This window comes from Ambystoma mexicanum, chromosome 9, assembly GCF_040938575.1.
Source record: "Ambystoma mexicanum isolate Mex_15411 chromosome 9, UKY_AmexF1_1, whole genome shotgun sequence".
Lineage (NCBI taxonomy): Eukaryota > Metazoa > Chordata > Amphibia > Caudata > Ambystomatidae > Ambystoma > Ambystoma mexicanum.
Window position 1 is genome coordinate 554,169,148 of NC_090931.1, and position 21,491 is coordinate 554,190,638.

Genomic DNA, 21,491 nt, shown 5'->3' on the forward strand with positions numbered 1-21,491 from the left:
ATCCCAGAGAGTCTGCAGGAGAGTTAAACAGCTGCCAAGACTGCAACACTTTTCAATAACGCTAAAAAGGGAGCACAATGCAACAAAGCACTTAAGTCTACAAAAATACGAATGTACCAACCAGCAGGGAAACAAAACAAGGCCGTTAAAGCAACATTCAGCAAATCTCTCAACTTAAACAGCTCCCTATGCTACCAGCAAATGGCTTTGCTATAACAGAGCCTTCTCTAGGATGCGCTTATTAGGTATGACTGAGAAGCTGACATGAGGGCCCCTGACTAGTTGTATCTTCAGCTCTAGCAGCGAGCAAAGCTTGCTCCATGCAGACCTAAAAAAAAAAGCAAGCAGCTATAGACTGGAAGTTAGCACACGGTACACCTTACAGAGACCAGTAGCTCATGTTAACAATTCGATTTTTAGCATATCAATTGCGTGTCAAGGGAGCTGTTAAATAAGTTTGACATGCCAATGTCCTACCTGCTTTAGGGAGGAAATGAAATTTATGTACACAATGCTGGTCAGATAAGCTCCTCTCCTCGCAGAGTTGGTGTCCGCTGCTCCAAAACTTGTAACAGTCCTCACTAAGGTGCAATGCATACTTCTGAAAAGCTGGTCCACGGGCGTGCTGGCTATACACCCGAAGGGCTTGGGACAACTGGTTTTTATGAATAGTGGTTGTGTAATTATGGGGCAGGCTGGATTGATATGCACTGTGGGCCATGGGAAGTGCCTTCTGGCAACGATTTTCTGAGAACTTGGTGTCCGCGTCTAAAAAACCTTCCAAAACTTTCATGTTGCCCAAGACTTTAGCGGTCAACCCGCCAACAAAAGGTGGCGGTTCGTCATCCTTATTTTCGATCACAGCTTCATACAGCTTCAGAGCTACAGTGATCCACTTCTGATAGGTGGGCAACTCAAAGTGAGACGGCTGTGGGTTCCTGCCCACGCTATCATCAAACCCCTTCTTGGCCAATACTAGGTCCACATGTTGGAAAAGAAACTCCTTAAGGGTACAGTCAACCAATTGGCCAGAGGAACTTGTGCTACTCTCTATATTGAAAGATAACTGCCGACTGTGCCTCATCATCTGGAAGCGCCGGGGCCCAGAGATGGGCATTGAAGACTCGTTTTCCCTCAGCACACAATTGTGCTTCAACTGTTCCAACAACATGCCTACCGGGTCTTCATCTTGCCCAGGAACGATATAGACAAACGCCTGGTTGGCAGGCACTGTGAAAAGACAATTAACACTCTGGTTGGTCAGCACTCTGCTTTTCCGAAATATCCTGTATATCTGATCTTCCAGGGCATGCTGCAGTCTCCTTTTAGGAGAATGTTTTTTGGGCTTGTCAGTCAAAGGATCCAGATTTTTGCTTTCTACCTTAAGTGCCCCATTAAGCTGAAAAACGAAAAGAAGCCTTGGTGGGCAAGACCTACAATTCAGTTTCCAGTCCAGCCCAACCGGACAGTCCTTGATGGAGGCCTTGAGAGAAGGTAGGAGCTTCTGCCGGAGCGTGTCTAGGGCCCGGAAAACCTTGTCGTAGGTGATGTCAAAGGAGCAAGTGGGGTGGGCTAGAAGCAAGATGTGGCAGACAGAGAAAAGATAAAGCAGGTTCATGCAGTAGAACTTCTCCTCCTGCTTCCAGAAATCATGTGCCTCAGCATGGGGAGTGTCGTCGCCAAGTGCCTTACAGGCCTCCAGCAGCTGATGGCTGTCACAGACCGAAGTCAGCACCAAGAACAGCACTTTGCTCTCCTGACTATGATAAGCCTGAATCAGGTTATAATCCTGCTCCTGGTGGTCTTCTGTGTCCTGCTCATCTGACTTCCTGTCATAGTCCTCATCATCCTCATCCATATCTTCATCTACTGACCTCCTGTTATAAGCATGGTGGCCATCCTTCTCTTGCATCCCTAACTTCATGTTGTACTCCTGGTGCTCGCCACTATCATGCTCCCCTGTTTTCCTAATCTGGTCCTGGTTTTCCTCCAAATCCTGCCCTCCATGATGCTGTACTATGTGTTGCTGGGTCTCCTCCGTGTCCTGCTCACCGAGCTCCTCACAGTCTTGGCTTTGGGGCAAATCCAGCAGCTGGCCCTGGTTCTCCTCCCCATAGAAACTTGTCGCCTTCCGATGGAAAAGCGGGAAAATCTGGCGATCACACAAGGTATTCACAAGACTGTGCTTGTCTGATATAAGCCGAGCAGCCGCTTTGCCGAAGACACCCACCACGCAGAGCTCGTCGTCCTTGCAGGTTAGCTCCCGCAGGTCAGAACTAAGAAGCTCACGCAGAGCCACAGGAGCAGCCAGGTTCACGCGGGGGGCTTCCCTGCAGCCCATCCCGAGAATACTGCTGCACTATGTTGATGTAGTGCTCGTGCTGTATCTAACTCGGTCCGTGTAGGAACTTCTTGCGAGACTAAAAAGGTTCCGGGTAGAAAGAAACGTGTGAAGCTTCCGCACGCACATCCCTGTGCATCAACTTCCGTTCCCCTAAATACTACCAATCCAAGATGATGGTCGTTAACAAGCATGTGCATGGGGTGTTACGATTACGAATTCAGTTCAGTGAACGCAAAATAACGTGACGCTTGAGAAACACGTCGAAGAGATTTACTACAATAGTACTGAAAATAATAACATACTTGAATGCAGTGAAAGTATTATTTACTGTTGCAGTATTAAAAATTCAAATCAGTTTAATATGTTTTAATCCCAGACGATACAGGCATTGACAAAACCAATACATCTGGGGGGGCCGGGGGAGGGGGTCGGTGAGGGGTAAGAGATTTTGTAACAGAAAGCGTCCCATTGGAATGTTTCTGGGTTACAATTATTTTAGGAGGGAGAAAGTAAAAAAATGTAATTATTTTTTCCATTGAAAAATCGGGAGTCGCCCGCCCAAATTGGGAGCGTTGGCATGTATGCAGGGGTTAGAAATATTTTAAGAGGGAGAAAGTAAAATATATCATTTAATAGAAAAATAGGGAGTCTGCTGCCTAAATCAGGAGGGTTGGCATGCCATGTGTAGAGACCTGACAACTGCTGCACACGCAGCTGCAGAGAGGCCGGCATTCTGAGCGCGGGACAGTGTGGTACGTGTTGCATGGCACCCCTGTGAGGGGCCATGGTACGTTCCATGGAGTTGTGTGGTCACATGGTTACCCATGTGACCAACCTAATAAAAGGTCCGAGCCGCTTCCGGCTCGGCAGTCACGAGTGAACCTGACTCCGCGTGGTGTGTTGTGTTGGTGCCTGGGGGGTGCCTCGCCACGTGTGCTGGGCCCAAGGTCGGGGCCCAGCTGGAGGACGGTGCCCCTGCCGGGCAACGCCGTCCGGACGGTGCCCCTGCCGGGCAACGCCGTCCCTGTGGGTCCCCCAACCATGTGAGGCGGGTTGGGGATGCGACCCCGGCCTGGGTGCCCCCAGAGCCGGGGCCGCGGTGACCAGGTGGACCTGGCCACGTGTGTGGAGCTCCGGTGTCCCGGAGCGGGTGGGATGAGCCCCCACCCTTCATCACGCGGCGTGATCGCCGCACTGCAGCGTGTGTCGTCGGGTGCCACCCGACCCGAGTGTGGGGCTGCCCGGTGGACCGGGACAGCCCCCAACAGTACGCAGACTTGACCCCGGCGCTCCTTCCTGAAAAGAGGCAAAGAGACTGCAAAGCTGATGCCTCAAAGACATTGCAATTACCTGTATTACATGGCCAAGGCAGTGGCCATGTAGTTATGGTTAAGTTGCTGTTTCCATAGGAAGAGCACTTTTTGGTCGGCTTATAACTCAGCTACCCCTGCACTGATCCTCACCAAACTTTGCAAAAAAAGTATATGGGCCACTCTCAATTTTTTTGTAAAGCTTGGTGAGAATTCGTCCAGGGGGAGCGGAGTTATAGGGGGGGTCCCAAAACGTTTTTTTTTCCCATAGACTGAATGGGGGAAAAACATTGCGCACGGCTACAGGTGAAACCGCTGGACGGATTTTGACGAAATCTGTGGCAGGTAAAGGGGCTTGGTCCAGAAAGCGTGCTTTTGTAAATGTTGTCACCATACATGTAGTACGTTTATTTAAAATTATGAAAAAGTAGGTCTGAGATAATTAGTGATATCTATGTTCGCTCCGCGGTCACACTTTCCTGTTCGGTCGACGAACAAGAAACCGATTGGCCGTCATGACCGCGTACACACGACGTCTCTGCTGCGAGACGTGTTCAGCGTCAGATGGTTTGGATGCGCCCGGCATCTTGGATCCGCGGAAAGCGGAGCAAAAACCAGCGTAGACATGCTTTTTTCATTATCCTATTTTGCTGTGGCACAGACCATTGGGAAAGGTTCACACAGTAAGAAATGGGTGATTTATGCATTTGTTCTTCGGCCGTCATGATGTAATTTCTATGGACACCTTGTACATACAGTAAATGTGGGGGGTAATAACGATAGAACTTCAGTCCATATAGCGAGCAGGACATTTGTAACACTTCAGTCCATGTAGTGGACAGGAAATTTGTAACTCTTGAAAGCACACGGGTATAGGTAGGCAACATTGAAATTGACAACATGCCGTGAACGCATTATTTTTCCCAATGGCTATTATTATATTCATTAGTACGCTGCCATGGGTGGCACATGCTACGGTGGTAGTGGCCAGGGGCTACAGTCTTAACATATGGGTGATTAATGCACTTGTTCTGGGAGTCGGTTGTCATGATGTAATGTGTATGGACATCTTGTACACACAGTACACTTATACCTACTTAATGACGTATGTTCTATGGCCTACTTGTACGCACAGAAAAGCAGGGGTCCAATAAGGCCAGTATTTGAGGCTGTGCACTGCATGGTGGAGTTTGTACATTTGTAAGGACACGTGTGGTGTTAGGGAACATTGAAATTGCCTACATGCTGTGAATACATTATTGTTTCCAATGCCTACTATTATATTCATTAGTACGCTGCCATGGTTGGCACATGCTGCAGTGCTTGTCGCCAGGGCCTAGAGTCTTGGATGCATGGCCGTCGGCCGAAGGCCAAAGGCCTTACTTCCAAGACTCTAGGTCCTGGCCACAACCACCGCCGCATGTGGCACCCATGCATACACCCCTTGTGTTGCATTTTCATTGGCAAGTTGTGGGGAGTGGGTGCAGTGTTAGGTGCATGGCCAAAGGCCATGCACCCAACAACAAAGAGGTGGTTGTGGGGAGATCCTGCACTCTTGGGTGCAGAGCCGAAGGCCATGCACCCAATAATACACTTATACCTACTTTATGACGTATGTTCTGTGGCCTCCTTGTACTCACAGAAAATGAGGGGTCCAATAAGGCCAGTATTTCAGCCCGTGCAGTACACGGGGGAGTTGTTAGATTTGTAACGATACGTGTGGTGTTAGGGAACATTGAAATTGACAACATGCTATGAATGCATTATTTTTTCTAATGGTTATCATTATATTCATTAGTACGCCGCCATGGGTGGCACATGCTACGGTGGTTGTGGCCAGGGCCTAGAGTCTTGGATGCATGGCCGTCGGCCAAAGGCCGAAGGCCTTACTTACAAGACTATAGGCCCTGGCCACAACCATCGCCACATGTGCCACCCATGCACACACCCGTAGTGTTGCATTTTGATTGGCAAGTTGTGGGGAGTGTGTGCAGTCTTGGGTGCATGGCCGAAGAACAAAGTGGTAAGTACTAGACTTGGAAGACACTGCACACCCATCCCATGTAAGATCTACAGACATACACCTAGGAGGGAAGCCTCTGGGCAGAGGTACTGAAGGATAACACACCTATAGAATAACCCTCACTACCACACATCACCTAGGGGGTTGTGGGGAGACCCTGCAGTCTTGGGTGCATGGCTAAAGCCCATGCATGCAAGACTGAAGTCATAAGCAGTGGAGTTACAAATTAATATGTGTGTGGTGGATTGTGGTCGTTGTTTTGATGCCCTAGTTTCTTTACTTCATGGCTGCAGACGATGGTCCGAAAGTACATTTATAAGCAGCTAATTTACAAGGACCATATTTTACATATGCAGCGATGTTTGTGGATAGGAACTGTACTCCTTGTAAGGCGAAGGTGGTAGGTTACTCACCGCAGACAAAAGGGCAGCCTACGGGCACTGCAGCATATTACTACCATAGATTAGACGAGTAGATTCCCATGTGTAGAAAATGCCTGCCAATATACTTACTCCTTACTTTGCTCAGAATCCATAAACTTTTTTAAAATTGGTTTTCGTACTTGGCGGAAGTATGACTTTTTCCATCTCTGTGATGAAAGAAAAAGGTGTGCTAATGTTTGCAGTTTTTCCACATTTACCACATTGCATAATAGACAGTAAACTTTTTTTTTAGACCCTCATATTTAGTTTACAAACCAGTGTACTGTGCATTGCGCTCAGTTTCTGTGTTTGCTTTTCTAATCCTTGGGTCTGGGGAAAAAAATCCTTGTTGGATTAAAAAAAACTCTTCATTTCTTATGCAATTAAGTACTTCATTTTTTCCTTTCAGTGTTTTCTTCATTTTTCTGATCAATGTTATGTTTGTTGCCTTCCTGCCCATTTTTAACAACAGTTAGATACCTGTAGGCGTATTCTAACTATGCACTTGTTCCTACAGATTTTTGATACTCATTCATTTGTGTCGTTGTTACATTCTGTTTCCTTCATCTTTCCCATTAATGTTTCTTTGTTGCCTTCCTGCCGATTTTTAACAATACTTAGATACCTATAGGCATATTCTACCTGTGCATTTGTTTCCAACGATCTGTGATAATCATTTATTTGTGTCATTCTTCCATCCTTTTGGGTAGTTAGATACCTGTAGGCGTATTCTAACTGTGCATTTTTTGCTACAGATTTGTGATACTCATTCATTTGTGTCATTGACATATCCTGTTTCCTGTATCTTTCCTATAAATGTTTTCTTTGTTGCCTTCCGGCTGATTATTAACAACAGTTAGATATGTATAGCTGTATTCTGCCTGTGCATTTGTTTCCAACGATCTGTGATAATCATTTATTTGTGTCACTCTTCCATCCTGTTGGGTAGTAAGATACCTGTGGGCGTATTCTATCTGTTTGTAGTCTTTCACATACTTTGTTGACAATTTTGAAGTACACATTATTTCGTAAATTTTGGCTTCAAGAACATTAAATACGCATTTGTTAGGTTAGCTTGCAACCTCTGCTTTAGAGTAATGGTGCTATCATTGCATTCAAACCATCCAGAATTCTTTTTGATGTATGCAGTGTAGTGACCTGCATTGGTTGTAGCTCCTGCATGATAGATTATTCCTACTGTAGTAAAGGTTGTCTTTCCAAGTGACACTTGACCGTGTGTAAATCCAGTTAGTTTGCAGTTGTTTTTGGTGCCATCTGCATTATAACGTAGAAGCATAAGTGTTATGTAGGCACTATGTGATTGTATAAGTAAGGTAGAGCGATTGTCTGAATTGCAAATACTACATAATCTGCCATGGTTTGCATTTTGTACAAGTTGCTGAAATGGAATGCTCTCACAATTTGGTATGGAAACACACACAAATCGCTCATTTGGAATTTCTTCCTATATCAATTTGTCAATTTGTTATGTATGTTTCCACATGTACGAAATTTGGAAGATTTCATTTACAGGTATGCTTTTGTTTTCCAATACTACTAGTATGTACATTACAAATTCTTGTGGATCTTCTTGTGAGTTCATAGTGAATCTCACCATTCCAGCACAGTCGACCAATTGTTGCCTTACTCCATGAACACTGTATGTGTTGTCAGGATTGCTTGTTGCAATTATATGCAGCACTAACATTTGCAAACACAATTGGTCTGTGCTGTGCAGGTAAATATTGTTAACAATTGGTGGCAATTGAAATAGAATATTAATTGCTACATTTGCATAGCAACTTTCCCCACTTTCATTTGTAAATTTGAATGGGCCAGCAAGTTCTGTATCTGAGTGCATTTTTTGGTTTTTCTGTTGCTTCTTTGCCGACGTGCCTGGTTTACATTCCCTAATAGGTTCTTCTATGTTTGCGGCAATTGATGAAACTTTAGCTTCTTTTCTTTATTTTGCAGAATTTCCTGTTGCATTCTGTTGCATTTCTGTTTCATTTACTTTTCTTTTACCACGTTTCACTTTATCTGGGACAGGGTATTGTTTCAGATGAGAGGTGTACAGTGAACGCAATCTATTGTATTCTAGAATGCAAGGAATATCAGCTTTGACTTTACTTCAATCAAAGTTTATTAGCAATAGACCATCAAGTGTACGTAAGCATGATAATGATACGTAGCTCATGCCTTCCATAAACACTGTCTTTCCTATATCTATCAATGCTTTCTCTAGGGTAACACCTTGGGATTTATGAATGGTAACTGCATATGCAAGAGTTAGAGAAAATTGCTCTCTACGTACATACATGTCTTTGAAGAGAAGAAATCGAGCCGTGGCGCGCCCTATTCTTTTCACTTCTGAAACTTTATCAAAGCGAATATTTACAAACTGAATGCTGCTATCACGTGGGTATGATTAAAAGCCAAGAACTGCGCCGAGTGCTCCACTAACTAGCCCTTGCTCTACGTCAAGGTTACGTTTAAGCATTACTCTACAATTTAATGATAATTTCAATACTTTTTCCAACCCAGCTGTGTTGGAGATTGAATTTTCTAAACTATTTAGTCTTGTTGTCGCTTGCTCACACATGGGTACTGTCAAACCATGTATGTCTAGTTTGTCTGTGGCGCTAATTTCTATTATTGCTTGCATTTCTTTCTTTAACAGTGTTTCATTGAATTTGAAACAGCTTGCAAGAGTTGGCATTAAGGCCATACAATTGACATTTTTGTGTACTATTTGTTCTATAACATCAGTTGCACGTGCATTATCACCATAAAGTGCATGTATATGCCGCTTTTTCAATACAGCTTGTGCTTCTTGCGATAATACACCAACTCTAATACTTTTTAAGATGTTGGCATAAGTGAGATCTGCAGATTGCTGCATGTTCTCAGTTAATTCTCTGTATTGGAAATGTTGCCAAAGGTTAACATTACCTATGCTACCAACAGTTTTCTGGCAGAGTTTGTGGCCTAAGGTTTTAAAAATTGGTTCACCTTTTATTGGTGTCAATTGTAGAAGATCTCCGAAAATGATAATGTGCTTCCCTGCAAAGAGTTCTTCGTTGTTACTTTTAAGTACTTCTTGCAATCTGAGATGAATCAAAGCCAACATTAGATTGGAGACCATGTTCACTTCATCTATTAGTAGCATTTTAATTTGTTTTAATACTCTACCTAATTCCATTGCAGCTTCTGCAGAAAGTTTGTAGTAGTCTAATTTATTCTGATGCTGTACTGGAAGCAGTAGTAATCGGTGTAAAGTCACACCACCTATGTTGTAGGCAGCTAAACCTGTGGGGGCTGTTACAACAGCTGACAGTTTGTTGTTTGTCAATTGTTGAAGGAACTTGCTGATCATTTTGATTAAGAATGTTTTCCCTGATCCAGCTTCACCACTGACATACAGCAGTATAGGTTTGTAATTTTGGCAGGTACATTCTTTATTTTCATGTTTTGCGCCATGCACAATTTGTTTTGTTACCTCTTCAAAAATGGTGCGCTGTCGTTGTTAAGTTTTCCTTGTTGTACAGTTAAGTCCTCTGTATCTTCTTGATACTGATACATGGTGTTTTCTACTTCTGCCATAGCAACTTCAGCCTCATTTGCTATTAGTGGTTGTCCTAAGGGTTCTTGACTTGCAGTTACAGAAGGTTGACTACTGTCAGAAGAGTCTTTATCTAGTTGGGCCTGAATTTCTTCTTCCTGTTGCTGCTCATTGTGTAACATTGTTTTGTACTGCGTAAAGTTAACATCGGTGATAGTATTTCATTTGCTTTGAAACCATCTTCATAGCCCTCATAATTATCTAGTATGTCTTCCTCTTTTCTCCATTGTTTGAAAAGTTGTAACAGAGGTATGTAATATAGTTCTTTCTGTTGAGGAGATTTTAATGACAATTTCACGTGATTAATTAAGCTTCGATTGTTAAATCTATGTTTTCCTCGGGTTTTACATTATTTTTGAATGCAAAGTTTTGAGCTATGTGGTATAGACACATGCTTTCCAGAGTGGTACTCCTGTTCGGATAGTATGTGTCCAGTAAATTGTTTTTTAGAATGTCTTGGCAGTTGGAATCATTTCTGGCAATTGTTTCTATGTCCTCATATGATTTTAGCACTCTTTTTTTAGATTTTGCAGGACCAAGACTGAGCCATACTATGTTGTCTGATTTTCCATACAAAGCAGTGCCGGTTAAACGATCTGCTGCTTCATAGGCCCCACAATCTCTATGAGAGAGCATTATTATGCCTAGGCTGTACACTTTCTGTTATAATGTTTTGTCTGATGCTAGGTCATCCCAGAGGTCTTGAAGCTCTGTTTTTTCTGCTTTTGTTAAGTAGGCTGTAACATATCGTGCAACAGCAGTTGAATTGTCTGCAATATACTGTGCATTCCATAATAGGGCAATGATTGCATTGTAATCATTGATATATTTTGATTCTTCCCTTCTTTTTATGTAATACCTGGTTTTAGGTGATTTACCTTTAACACTATGTCGAACTGAAGACATAAAGTTGTTTACTTCACCTGTTTCTGTAACTGGTCTAGGGAAACCAAAGTGGCATTTGGTGTAGTATTTATCTTTGTTTTTGTATTTACGGCGACAATATTTGCCACATGTGTGTCTTTGAAATTGTAAAATCTGCCCATGCAGCTCACTATGTGTCTGCTGTGAAGGGATTTCACATGTGACATATTTTTGGATAAACTGCAAAGCTTGATATTCTTTTCTCCAAAAGAAGTGTTGCACTTCTCCAAGGGAAGGAACAGTTTTATTGCAAATAAAGTGTAGCATTGCAATGAAACAGTGATGGAAATATCTTGAGACATTAACTGGATCTAGAGAGCAAAGTTCTCCAAGTGTTAATATATCTATGTTGTTTTTGTTGCTGTGTGCTATGCGTAGGAACTCATGTAAATCTTCCCATGCATATTCTGAAGAACTTAGCGTAACAAACCAAGTTGGTGGTCCAAGGTTTCTGATCATGCAACGCACGTCCCCGTGCCGTCTAAACCAGTATTCCTTTGCACCACGCATGTTTGCAAACAAATTTGTTATACTTGATTGTAAAACCTCATCTTTTTCTTGTACTTTTTGTATTAACTGCGTAGCTGACATATTTTGAAAGTGCGTTCCAGATTTAAGAATGTGTGCAACTCCATAACATAGTGTTGCTAATTCACTTTCATAGAGTAGGTGGAATATTTATTCCACATTTTGTCTAAATCTGGGATCTTGCGAATACATTTGTAATGAGCGGTATTCTGATGCCCCAATTTAAGTGGGTCTATCATCGTATCTCCCACCTTTGCCAGTAGGAAATAGCAGTGGAAAAGCACATGCTTCTATACTTTTTTCCCAAATACTCATTGGTGACCCTTTGGTTTGTCGCATTTGGTAAGTTTCTAGTGCATCATCTATACTTTCATTGGAATGCAATGGATGAATTGTGTAATGGTCCAAAAGAGTGGATACTGTAGCTGGATCCAGAAATTCGAATTGTCCAGTTTCTGATGGCTCTTGAATTATTTCAGTTGTTTGCTTTAAGCTTTCATCAATATTTATTTCCTTGTAGTACTCATTGTTGTCTTTTAGATATTGCAATGCTTGTGTAACTTTGTGTAAGTCTACTAATTGTTGCCAATTCTTTTTGGCCTTTGTCGGTACTCCATTTACCAAGACTAATAAAAAATGCTCTATTGAACGTTTCACTCCTAGAGTGTGCACATTTTCTGTTACATCTAATGGCAAGTAAACTACTTTGACACTGTAGTGATAAGCAGTACCCGCACCTCCCTGGGATCCAGCCCTTTGTGCAAAGTAAATCACTCCTAATTACCTTCCCACACAAATAAGGTTTAAGACGCACGATGATCTCAGTCTGGAAAAAAGCCAATCACACAGAATATATGATGCTTGCATTTATTATCTACAGTGGCTAATGAAAACTAAGCAGCAATTTATAATAATGTGGAAATAGAAACTGCAAGCTATATAATGCCAATTATCAATCACAGATGAATATGCAATTATTTGGTCTTACGCTCCTCATGAAATGTAGATGAAGGTACGATCTGATCACACCCAGGACCCTCACCGCTACAGGTGCCCGGCACTCCTCAGAAGAGATGGGGAGGACTGGCCAAGCCCCCACAGTCCTACACCGGAGCGGGGATGTGATGTTAGGAGTCTAGTCCCTGATAGTGCACAGCTGGTCGTCCAGGCACTGTTCTTCTTGATACACGCGTCTTTCCAACAGCCCAGGATGAGTCCCCCCTTCCCTGGTCCAAGTATAGTTCTCTTATTAGGAGCTGCACGTCAATCATCATGACGTGTCAGCTCTTCGAGAAGCTTCTAGGCTCTCCCTTCCCTGCAGTAAACATGTTTTTTGCTTGGAAAGTTACAAGACTGGAAACAGCCAGTCTTGGCTCCCAGGCTTCGGGCACTGTGTTTTGAAAAGATCAGACATTCTTGCCTTATCAGTGCACCTGACTCGCAGAGCGAAGACGAGCAAAGCTGTGCCTGGCTCCCAAGGGCTGCATAGAGCCTCTTGCAAATGCTAGATGTTTTATGTCTTCAGAAAAGGCCTTCGCAATTAACCCCTTGCAAGCATGCAGGCTCACCCAGTTCAAGAGTCCTGGTTGATGTCAGCATTTTCCTCCACGCTTCGAATAGGCTCTAATACACACAAGATAGCTCAGTGGGTTAGTGCAAATGCAGATTACTGCAAGCGCCTAGCAGCTTATCACGACATTCCACCCCTTTCGAAGTGAGGCCTGAAAATGCTGACTCAGTTCCATGATCTGGAAGCATGCACAGTGTGCTGTAGGCCAATTAAGCGTTTCTCTAGCGCAGTCATTCTAGTATAAAGGAAAGACATTCTGCGCAAGAGCCCAATGAAGACGATAAGTATGAATATTAGGGAAATCAGCAACCACAGCAATGGGTGCAGTATTATATTAAGCAGCTTAGTGGAGGAGGGAGACCATCCAGTGAATATATCCCACCAGTGGTGAGTAGTAACTGATTGCAGATGGTCAGCAGTTTTGATCAATTGGTTTCTGTCTATTATTAGCTTGTACTCTGCAGAAATAACTGAGGTAGCTAGCGTCTGGAAATCTTTCCAAGCAGTTTGAGCAAACTGTCTAATAGCTTGAAGCCGGGCAGTAATCACTCCATAGGATAGAGTCCAGTTAAGCAAATGCGTGAGCTCAGCATGCAGAGTAGTGTGAGACCACTGGGTTAAAGAATATAGGGTATGAGTAACAATGTCTAAGATAGTCACAACTTGATCTACGCAAAATACTTGAGGATTCCCTAATAACCTATAATAGTTAATAAGCAAGGAATGATTAGTAACTACGCAAGCTTTATGCTGATCTATCTGGAAGATGTCAGTCCCATTTATGTGGTATTGCATCCAGGTGCACTCCCCTGCTACGGGATGTATGCATGGGTCCGGAACCCTCCCAGTTAGGGGACACACCCACCTCTGATCCCAGGGCATGCAGGTGTGACTGTGGATGGTGTAGTTTTGGCTGTCTAACCATTCCCCTCGTATTTGCGGAACCCACCAGGAACCATTGATTTTCATAGGCAATACTATAAAAGGGCACCATATTTCTAGAGCATAAGCGGTCCTACTAACTTGCATTAACGCATGGCAGGTGTTATTCATGCAATCAAAAGCAAGCGGCTTAATCCATATGTTTGCTGGTAACTGTAGCTCTGTGTGCCAGTGGGTTGAAGATAGTCGCCCCCATTCGGAGCTGAAAGCCAACACCTGCTGATTTAGCAAAGTTTGCCATAAAATGCATCGTGTGTCTTTAGCAGTTTTGTTGACCTGTCCTATGGCAGAGAAAATGTTTTCATAGCTGAAATTCTGCCACTTCCAATGGTTGCCAATACTTGTAGCAGTGTTGCGCAGGGTAGGACTTATCAATGGGCCCTACTGGGCCAGAAGTTTTATAGCGCCGCTGGCATCAGAACCCATAGTGGCTAACTTGTTGCGCACAGTTTCTATGTCAAAAGCATTTAAAGCCCCCGTTCCCACTCCCGCTGCACCCGCAATCAATGAATCTAAACCCCTAGCTACGCGCAATTTGGTGATGGGCCATAGAAATTGACTCCATTTATAGCAGCTTGGTAGTACTAAGGAGACATTGCCCCGTGACAAGTCTATGTCTAAGTGTACCTCTGAAATGATGAAAGCGTGCATCACATGTCTGCAATTTAAATGTTGTCTTACTACTGGAAAATCTAGCATGTTCACAGTTTCTACTTTGTGTGATTTGAAAAACACCATCCTCCAAGTGGGATGCCTACCATATACAATATTGGTTTTTGATACAAACACCATACTACCATCTGGTAGAGGCTGTTTCAACGTACAATTGTATGAAAGGCATTTGGTCAAGTTATAGTCCAGAAAATCTTGGCGAGTACACTCATTGCAGTTCTTGGGGCAAAAGAAACATGAAACATCAAACAAATTATTTGATCCATTCACTGAAACCTTTGGACCTACGATTTCATAAGCGCCAGTCATATGAGTTAGTGATAAAAGGTGTCCGACAATGTGCCAATCTAGAACTCTTGCAGTTCCATGTGGATACTCATTTGTAACGCTTTTCTCACAGGTTACGGTGCGGTTGTAGTTATCACGCAGGACTGGAGCATCAGGTGTAGTGCATGCGATTCTCAGAGTCCATGTAGTGTCTTGCAATAACCCACTCTTTACAGAGAAAGTGTTGGTTTGGCAGGCCAGGAGCACCCACAGCAAGGCAAGTCCCATCCCCTTCATACTGCTCTACGTTCGTGGTGTGAGCCTAGTAGCGGGAATATAAACAGGCACATCAGAATTATGCAAAAGTACAACATAAGTACTTCCAACACCTTGACTTAACACTTCCCCAGCCTCAGGCTTTTTGTTAGGATGGTGCACCCACACCTTTTTTCCCGTGCTACCGAAGCCTCCTTCCCCCCTCAATGTAGTGTCTGGGGATTGCTTGCTTTCTACTACTAGGGGGACAACTGCTCGTTCACAAATCAATTGTGCAATTCGGTCATATTTGGTTAATGGTACTGCAGATGCACCAGCATTATGTAAAAGTACCGAAACAGTCCCTCTATAATCAGGATCAATCACGCCTCCCAATATGTCAATGCCTTGTTTTGCCAGGCTGGATCGTGCAGCAATGCGTCCATAAGTGCCTGACGGCAATTTGATGCCAATACCCAGCGAGATGGATTTGGTTTGCCCCGCCGGTATAACATCATCTTCACAGGTAGATAGATCAAGTCCAATGCTGCCTGCAGTCGCTTGCACAGGCAGCTTAGCTTCTTTGTCGGTTTTCCACACAACAAGAGTCTTTGTAGATTCCACTTTCGCACTTGTCAGTCTCACAAAGGGTGTCTGGCGATTTCCCAGTGGACGATTGTTCAGTTCAAACAGTGCTTGTGCCAGATGTTTGGACCACCCCTTGAGAGTGTGAGTCTTAGTCAGCTTCTTTATTTGTTGCTTGAGCAGCCCATTGCTACATTCCACCAGAGCAGAGGATTCTGGGTATCGGCTGATGTGCAGTGTCCATTTTATGCCTTGCTCTAGTGCCCAGTCTTGCACATTGTGTCCAGCAAAATGGCTGCCTTGGTCTGATTGGATTTCATCCGGGATGCCATAGTGTCTGATGAGGTATTCCATGCCTTGCAAGGTAGCCCGTTGATCTGCATGGGCGACTGGATAAGCTAACAGCAGTCCAGAGTATGTGTCTACCATGGTCAACACATAATGCTTTCCATTCTCGGGCGGTAAAGGGCCAATGTAGTCAACTTGCCATACGCTAGCAGCTCTTTCACCTCTTCTCAAAGGGCCTTGAGGCTTCCTCTCCAGAGGGTAGTGCTTCACTTCACTGCACACGGAACATTGGGAGGCAGCTTGTATGGCTTGATCCATGGTAATGGGCAATTGTCTCTTTTTTGCCCATTGATAAGTTCCTGTTTGCCCTAGATGCCCTGAGGTTTGGTGTGCCCAATCCGCCATCCCTTGCAGCACCTCAGCTTCTTGCGGTGTTGTCACTGGTCGAATCTTTGCCATTTGGTCCACTTCATTGTTGAACAGGGCAGCCAGTGAGGTGTCAGGGGGCATGTGTGCATCGACATGCCCAATGCAGATTTTGCACCTCTCACCTTTGCACCACATCTCTTTCTGGCCCTCCCCAGATTGGTGTGTTCTTGATCTGCCAACCATCTCTTCTCCATGCCGGTGCCCAATGTGTCAGGCCTTGATATGTGGCCCAACTGTCTGTATATATGTATGCAGTCTCTGTTTCCTTCACCTATTCAATCACAGAGGCCACTGCCTGCAGTTCAGCATACTGACTTGATCCTCCCACACCTTCTCTCATTAGCAGTGTTTCTCGGTGGGGCTGGAATGCGACAGCTTGCCAGTGTCTTTGCCCTTTATCATACTTTGCGGTGCCATCCGTGAACCATGCAGACTTTTGTTCTTCTTCTGTCAATGTATCATAGGCGGGTGCGACTTTGAAGGGAGATTCTGGCAACGCCACAGGGGTGTTTGGTTCAGGCATCGCTTCCAGATCTACCGCCTCCAGCATTTGTTGTTGCAGTCTGGAAACCCCTGTGCAGCCAGCTTTCGCACGTTGCTGTAAATACCATTTCCATTTGACATGAGTGGCGTCTTGTGCTCTGCCACTTTTCCCATTTGCAGCAGTGTCACGCACCCAGCCCATGATTGGAATTTCTGTGCAAATTGTCACTGGTTGCTCGCCTGTGATTCTTTCAGTTTCAACTAGAGCCCAGTACACTGCAGCAACTTGTTTCTCAAGCGGAGTGTATCTTGTCATAGGATCTGTGAGTTTCCTTGACCAGAACCCCTGTGGCACTCTTTTCTGTCCTTGCTTTTGCCACAAGCTCCACACAGCCACGTCATTGTAGACAAGAATTTCCAATTCAAAAGGATCAGTTTTTGTCAGGGGCCCCAGTGTGATGTAATTTTGCAATGCGTCTTTAGCCTGTTGGAAGGAAGTCTGTTGCTCTAGGCCCCATGTAAAGTCATGTTTCTTTCTGGTGACTTTGTAAATGGGTTTCAGTATCAGGCTTAAATGAGGTATGTGATTTCTCCAAAACCCCATTAACCCAATGAATCTTTGTGCCTCTTTTTTATCTGCTGGTGGAGCTATCTGCTGAACCATATCAATTACCGGGTCAGGAATTTTCTTAACTGACCCAGACCAGATTGCACCTAGAAATTTCACCTCTTGAGCAGGCCCCTGTACCTTTTTGGGATTTATGGCCCACCCCCGATTTTGCATGTGTGTGATCAACTTTTCAGCAGCGTTTTCTACATGTTCTTTCTCAACACTGGTCAGCATGATGTCATCAATGTAATGAGCAATAAATACATTATCCAATTGCACCATCTTTAAATCTCTGGCAATTAATCCATGACACAGAGTGGGACTATGCACATACCCCTGGGGCAATTTAGTAAAGGTAAATTGTCTGTCTCCCCAAGTGATAGCAAATTGGTCTTGTGATTCAGTGTCAATATCAATGGAGAAAAATGCATTGGCCAGGTCAAGGACCACATACCATTCACCCACTTCTCTCATAAGGTTTTCAATCAGGGTGATGATGTCTGGCACCGCCGCAGCTAAGGGCGGCACCTTCTTGTTCAAAATGCGGTAATCAATTGTCAGACGCCATGCCCCATCCGGGCGGCGGACAGGCCAGATCGGCGAGTTGAATGGACTGACTGCCGGCCTCATTATGCCAGCTTTCACCAATGACTCAATAGTTTCACTAATCTCTTTATGTCCTCCTGGCAACCGGTACTGTTTCACGCACACTGGGTCAGCAGGAGGAGGTAAATGCAAGGGGGACCATTTGGCATGCCCAACCACAACAGGGTTAATAACTCTCACATGGATTTTTCGATTGCCAAAAACAAATTTGCCTAAATCTGTAGTCACACTTTTGCCCAACAACACATCCATGCCAAGGATGTACTCCGGTATATCTGCAATCAAAACATTTGCTGTGAAAGGCAATCCCTCGCCAATTGACATTTTTACATTAAAGGCTTTTGCAACAGTTTCTGCTCCCCCATAACCATTGACCAAAACTCTGGGACCAGATAGTTTACTGGGATTGCCATTCAGAATGGTTACCTCAGCTCCTGTGTCTAGTAGAGCCAAAACATGTTTTACTTTCTCATCCAAGTACAAGGTAAGTGGCACAAAAGGGCGTCTGTCTCTGGGACTAGTTCTCTTTATTAACCGTACCTCAAAGACAGAGCCAGCCCTTCAATCAAAAATGGGGTCTGGGACCTCCCACTTGTCCTTTGCCAAATCAGGGTAACCTTTTGCTCGCACTTTGGGCTTCAACACCTCCTCTTCAGAGGGTGCAGAGGGCTTCGTTTTTTCCAATCCCTGTCTTTTTAATTTTTTCCATTTCTCAAGCAGCACAGATGTGGGTTTACCATCTATCTCTTCCCTTGGAATTCCTGCTTTTAGCAGGTCCACCCACATTTGTCTGCGTGTGATCTCGACAGTATCAGCTTTCTCTTTAGACTTTACATTTTTACCACGCTTTTTCTCTGAATCATTGTTTGCAGCCACTAGGCGCGCTGCTTTACGCACATCCAGCCCTTCTAATTGCCCTAACAGAAGTGCCACTTCACCAATGGCTTTGCCCTGCGCTGGACCCAGCAATGAAAGCAATGCGCCCTTCATGTGACTCGGTGCATTTCTTAACAAAAGTGCGCGCATGCCAGCTGTAAACAACTCCATGTCAGGTCCGCAAAATTTGCACTGTACAGTGCACACTGCAAACCCATCTCTCTAAGCTGATCTGTTGCTTCAGTTAGTGATTGCCAACCGCCCCAACTCTCTTCCATATCCATTGGACTCCCATACAGAGTCATTAAGGCAGTCTGAAGCCAATTAAACAAGGAATGAGAACCTTGCTGTCCGAGCGCACCGCGCACTATCTGTCCCAACATCACATTAGTAGTGAGTGAACCCATCTTTAACAGTTCCTCTGGGGTTAAGAAGATACTATCGGCACCCGTGTCCCAGAGGCGAAGGAACCATCTCAGAAGTGCTTCACCTGGCTTCTGTCTAAATAACTTAGCAATCTCTAAAAGCTCTGTCTGTGTATAATCGCGGACAATCCTTGTATTCTGAATATTTGCACCGCCAGCTTGGCCTTTTGACTTGTTAGTGATTAACGGCCGCGCTGGATAAACACATTTCTTTGGAGCACATTCCAGCTCCTCTTCATCAGAACAATTTAATTCAGCAAGTCTAATTTCAACAGACTCATTCCAGTCATATGCTTGCTCAGTTTCACTATCACTGACTTCACCCGACCATAAATTTGGGTCCCAGTTATCTTTCCTAATTAGCGCGCGAATCCTTATCTTTGACGGATTGCCCCGCCGCTGTCTGCGCTTGTGCGTGGCTACACGCACAGCTAAAGAGGCACACCTGTCCTCCATCTGATCAGCCCGTTTAACGGACGATTCAAGGGTCTCTCTCATAATAATTTGTTGCTCTTGGAGCAGGGAAATCTCATCTGTTAATTTGTGAATCTGCGCATCTTTAAGCAATTCATTCTCATGCACCTTTCTGAGCGCCGGCAGGAATAACCAGCCTATGTTTCCTGCTGCCTTTAGCTCCCTTCTGCATCTCTCAAGCGGTAAACTCTCCAAGCACTTACTAATTACCGCCGGGGAAACATCATTTTCAAGCATGTCCCATGCCCTCGGTGCCGAGTACCGATGCAAAATATCTGCCACACCCGACCAAGCATTTGATGCCGGCCATCCTGGAATGTGACAGAGTGCACTATCTTCCCCATTGCATTCATCTTTTGCATGTTTTTTCCAGAATGGCATCGTGCTCGTAAACCCTGCTCACAGCGCCAAATGTAGTGATAAGCAGTACCCGCACCTCCCTGGGATCCAGCCCTTTGTGCAAAGTAAATCACTCCTAATTACCTTCCCACACAAATAAGGTTTAAGACGCACGATGATCTCAGTCTGGAAAAAAGCCAATCACACAGAATATATGATGCTTGCATTTATTATCTACAGTGGCTAATGAAAACTAAGCAGCAATTTATAATAATGTGGAAATAGAAAGTGCAAGCTATATAATGCCAATTATCAATCACAGATGAATATGCAATTATTTGGTCTTACGCTCCTAATGAAATGTAGATGAAGGTACGATCTGATCACACCCAGGACCCTTGCCGCTACAGGTGCCCGGCACTCCTCAGAAGAGGAGGGGAGGACTGGCCAAGCCCCCACAGTCCTACACCAGAGCGGGGATGTGATGTTAGGAGTCTCGGCCCTGATAGTGCACAGCTGGTCGTCCAGGCACTGTTCTTCTTGATACGCGCGTCTTTCCAACAGCCCAGGATGAGTCCCCCCTTCCCTGGTCCAAGTATAGTTCTCTTATTAGGAGCTGCACGTCAATCATCATGACGTGTCAGCTCTTCGAGAAGCTTCTAGGCTCTCCCTTCCCTGCAGTAAACATGTTTTTTGCTTGGAAAGTTACAAGACTGGAAACAGCCAGTCTTGGCTCCCAGTCTTCGGGCACTGTGTTTTGAAAAGATCAGACATTCTTGCCTTATCAGTGCACCTGACTCACAGATCGAAGACGAGCAAAGCTGTGCCTGGCTCCCAAGGGCTGCATAGAGCCTCTTGCAAATGCTAGATGTTTTATGTCTTCAGAAAAGACCTTCGCAATTAACCCCTTGCAAGCATGCAGGCTCACCCAGTTCGAGAGTCCTGGTTGATGTCAGCATTTTCCACCACGCTTCGAATAGGCTCTAATACACACAAGATAGCTCAGTAGGTTAGTGCAAATGCAGGTTACTGCAAGCGCCTAGCAACTTATCACGACAGCCACGAATACCTTTCACCAATTCAGAGGAAGGTAAATGTGCTGTTTTTGGATGAAGGCGTATAATTGCTTGAAATGGGTGAATTGTTTGAATTATTATGCTCTCATACAAATTGAGCTGTTGCAGGATTTTTGGTAATGGAAACAATTCCAAATTATTTGTAATTGCACATGAAGAAGCGTGGTTGTTGTCTAATTTTACAGTACAGTAACTGCAACATATTAGGCTTTCAGTTATTTCATATTTGCTTTCAGCTAAAGGTACAAAGCTAATTCAAACCATTTAGAGTCTTTATTGTTTTCTATTTTGCATGCTATGTCCACATTTTTTGTGTTCCTTTTGTAAAACGTTCTGCAGCAACATACACACACATGGTTTGGTACTTCAGCCGATGACCTTTACATTTTAGTATTTCTTTTCTGTATGTGTGTAATAGAAG

General features: G+C 44.3%; 1 protein-coding gene across 1 annotated transcript in view; it reads right to left on the reverse strand.

Annotated features, from left to right (window-relative positions):
- Positions 1–2,407, reverse strand: part of SMG8 (SMG8 nonsense mediated mRNA decay factor) — a 195,712-nt gene extending 193,305 nt beyond the window's left edge. The window contains exon 1 of the mRNA XM_069615148.1: positions 478–2,407. Within this exon, the coding sequence (XP_069471249.1) occupies positions 478–2,341 (1,864 nt within the window). The 5' untranslated portion in view covers positions 2,342–2,407. The remainder of the gene's footprint in view (positions 1–477) is intronic.
- Between the last annotated feature and the right edge of the window lie 19,084 nt (positions 2,408–21,491).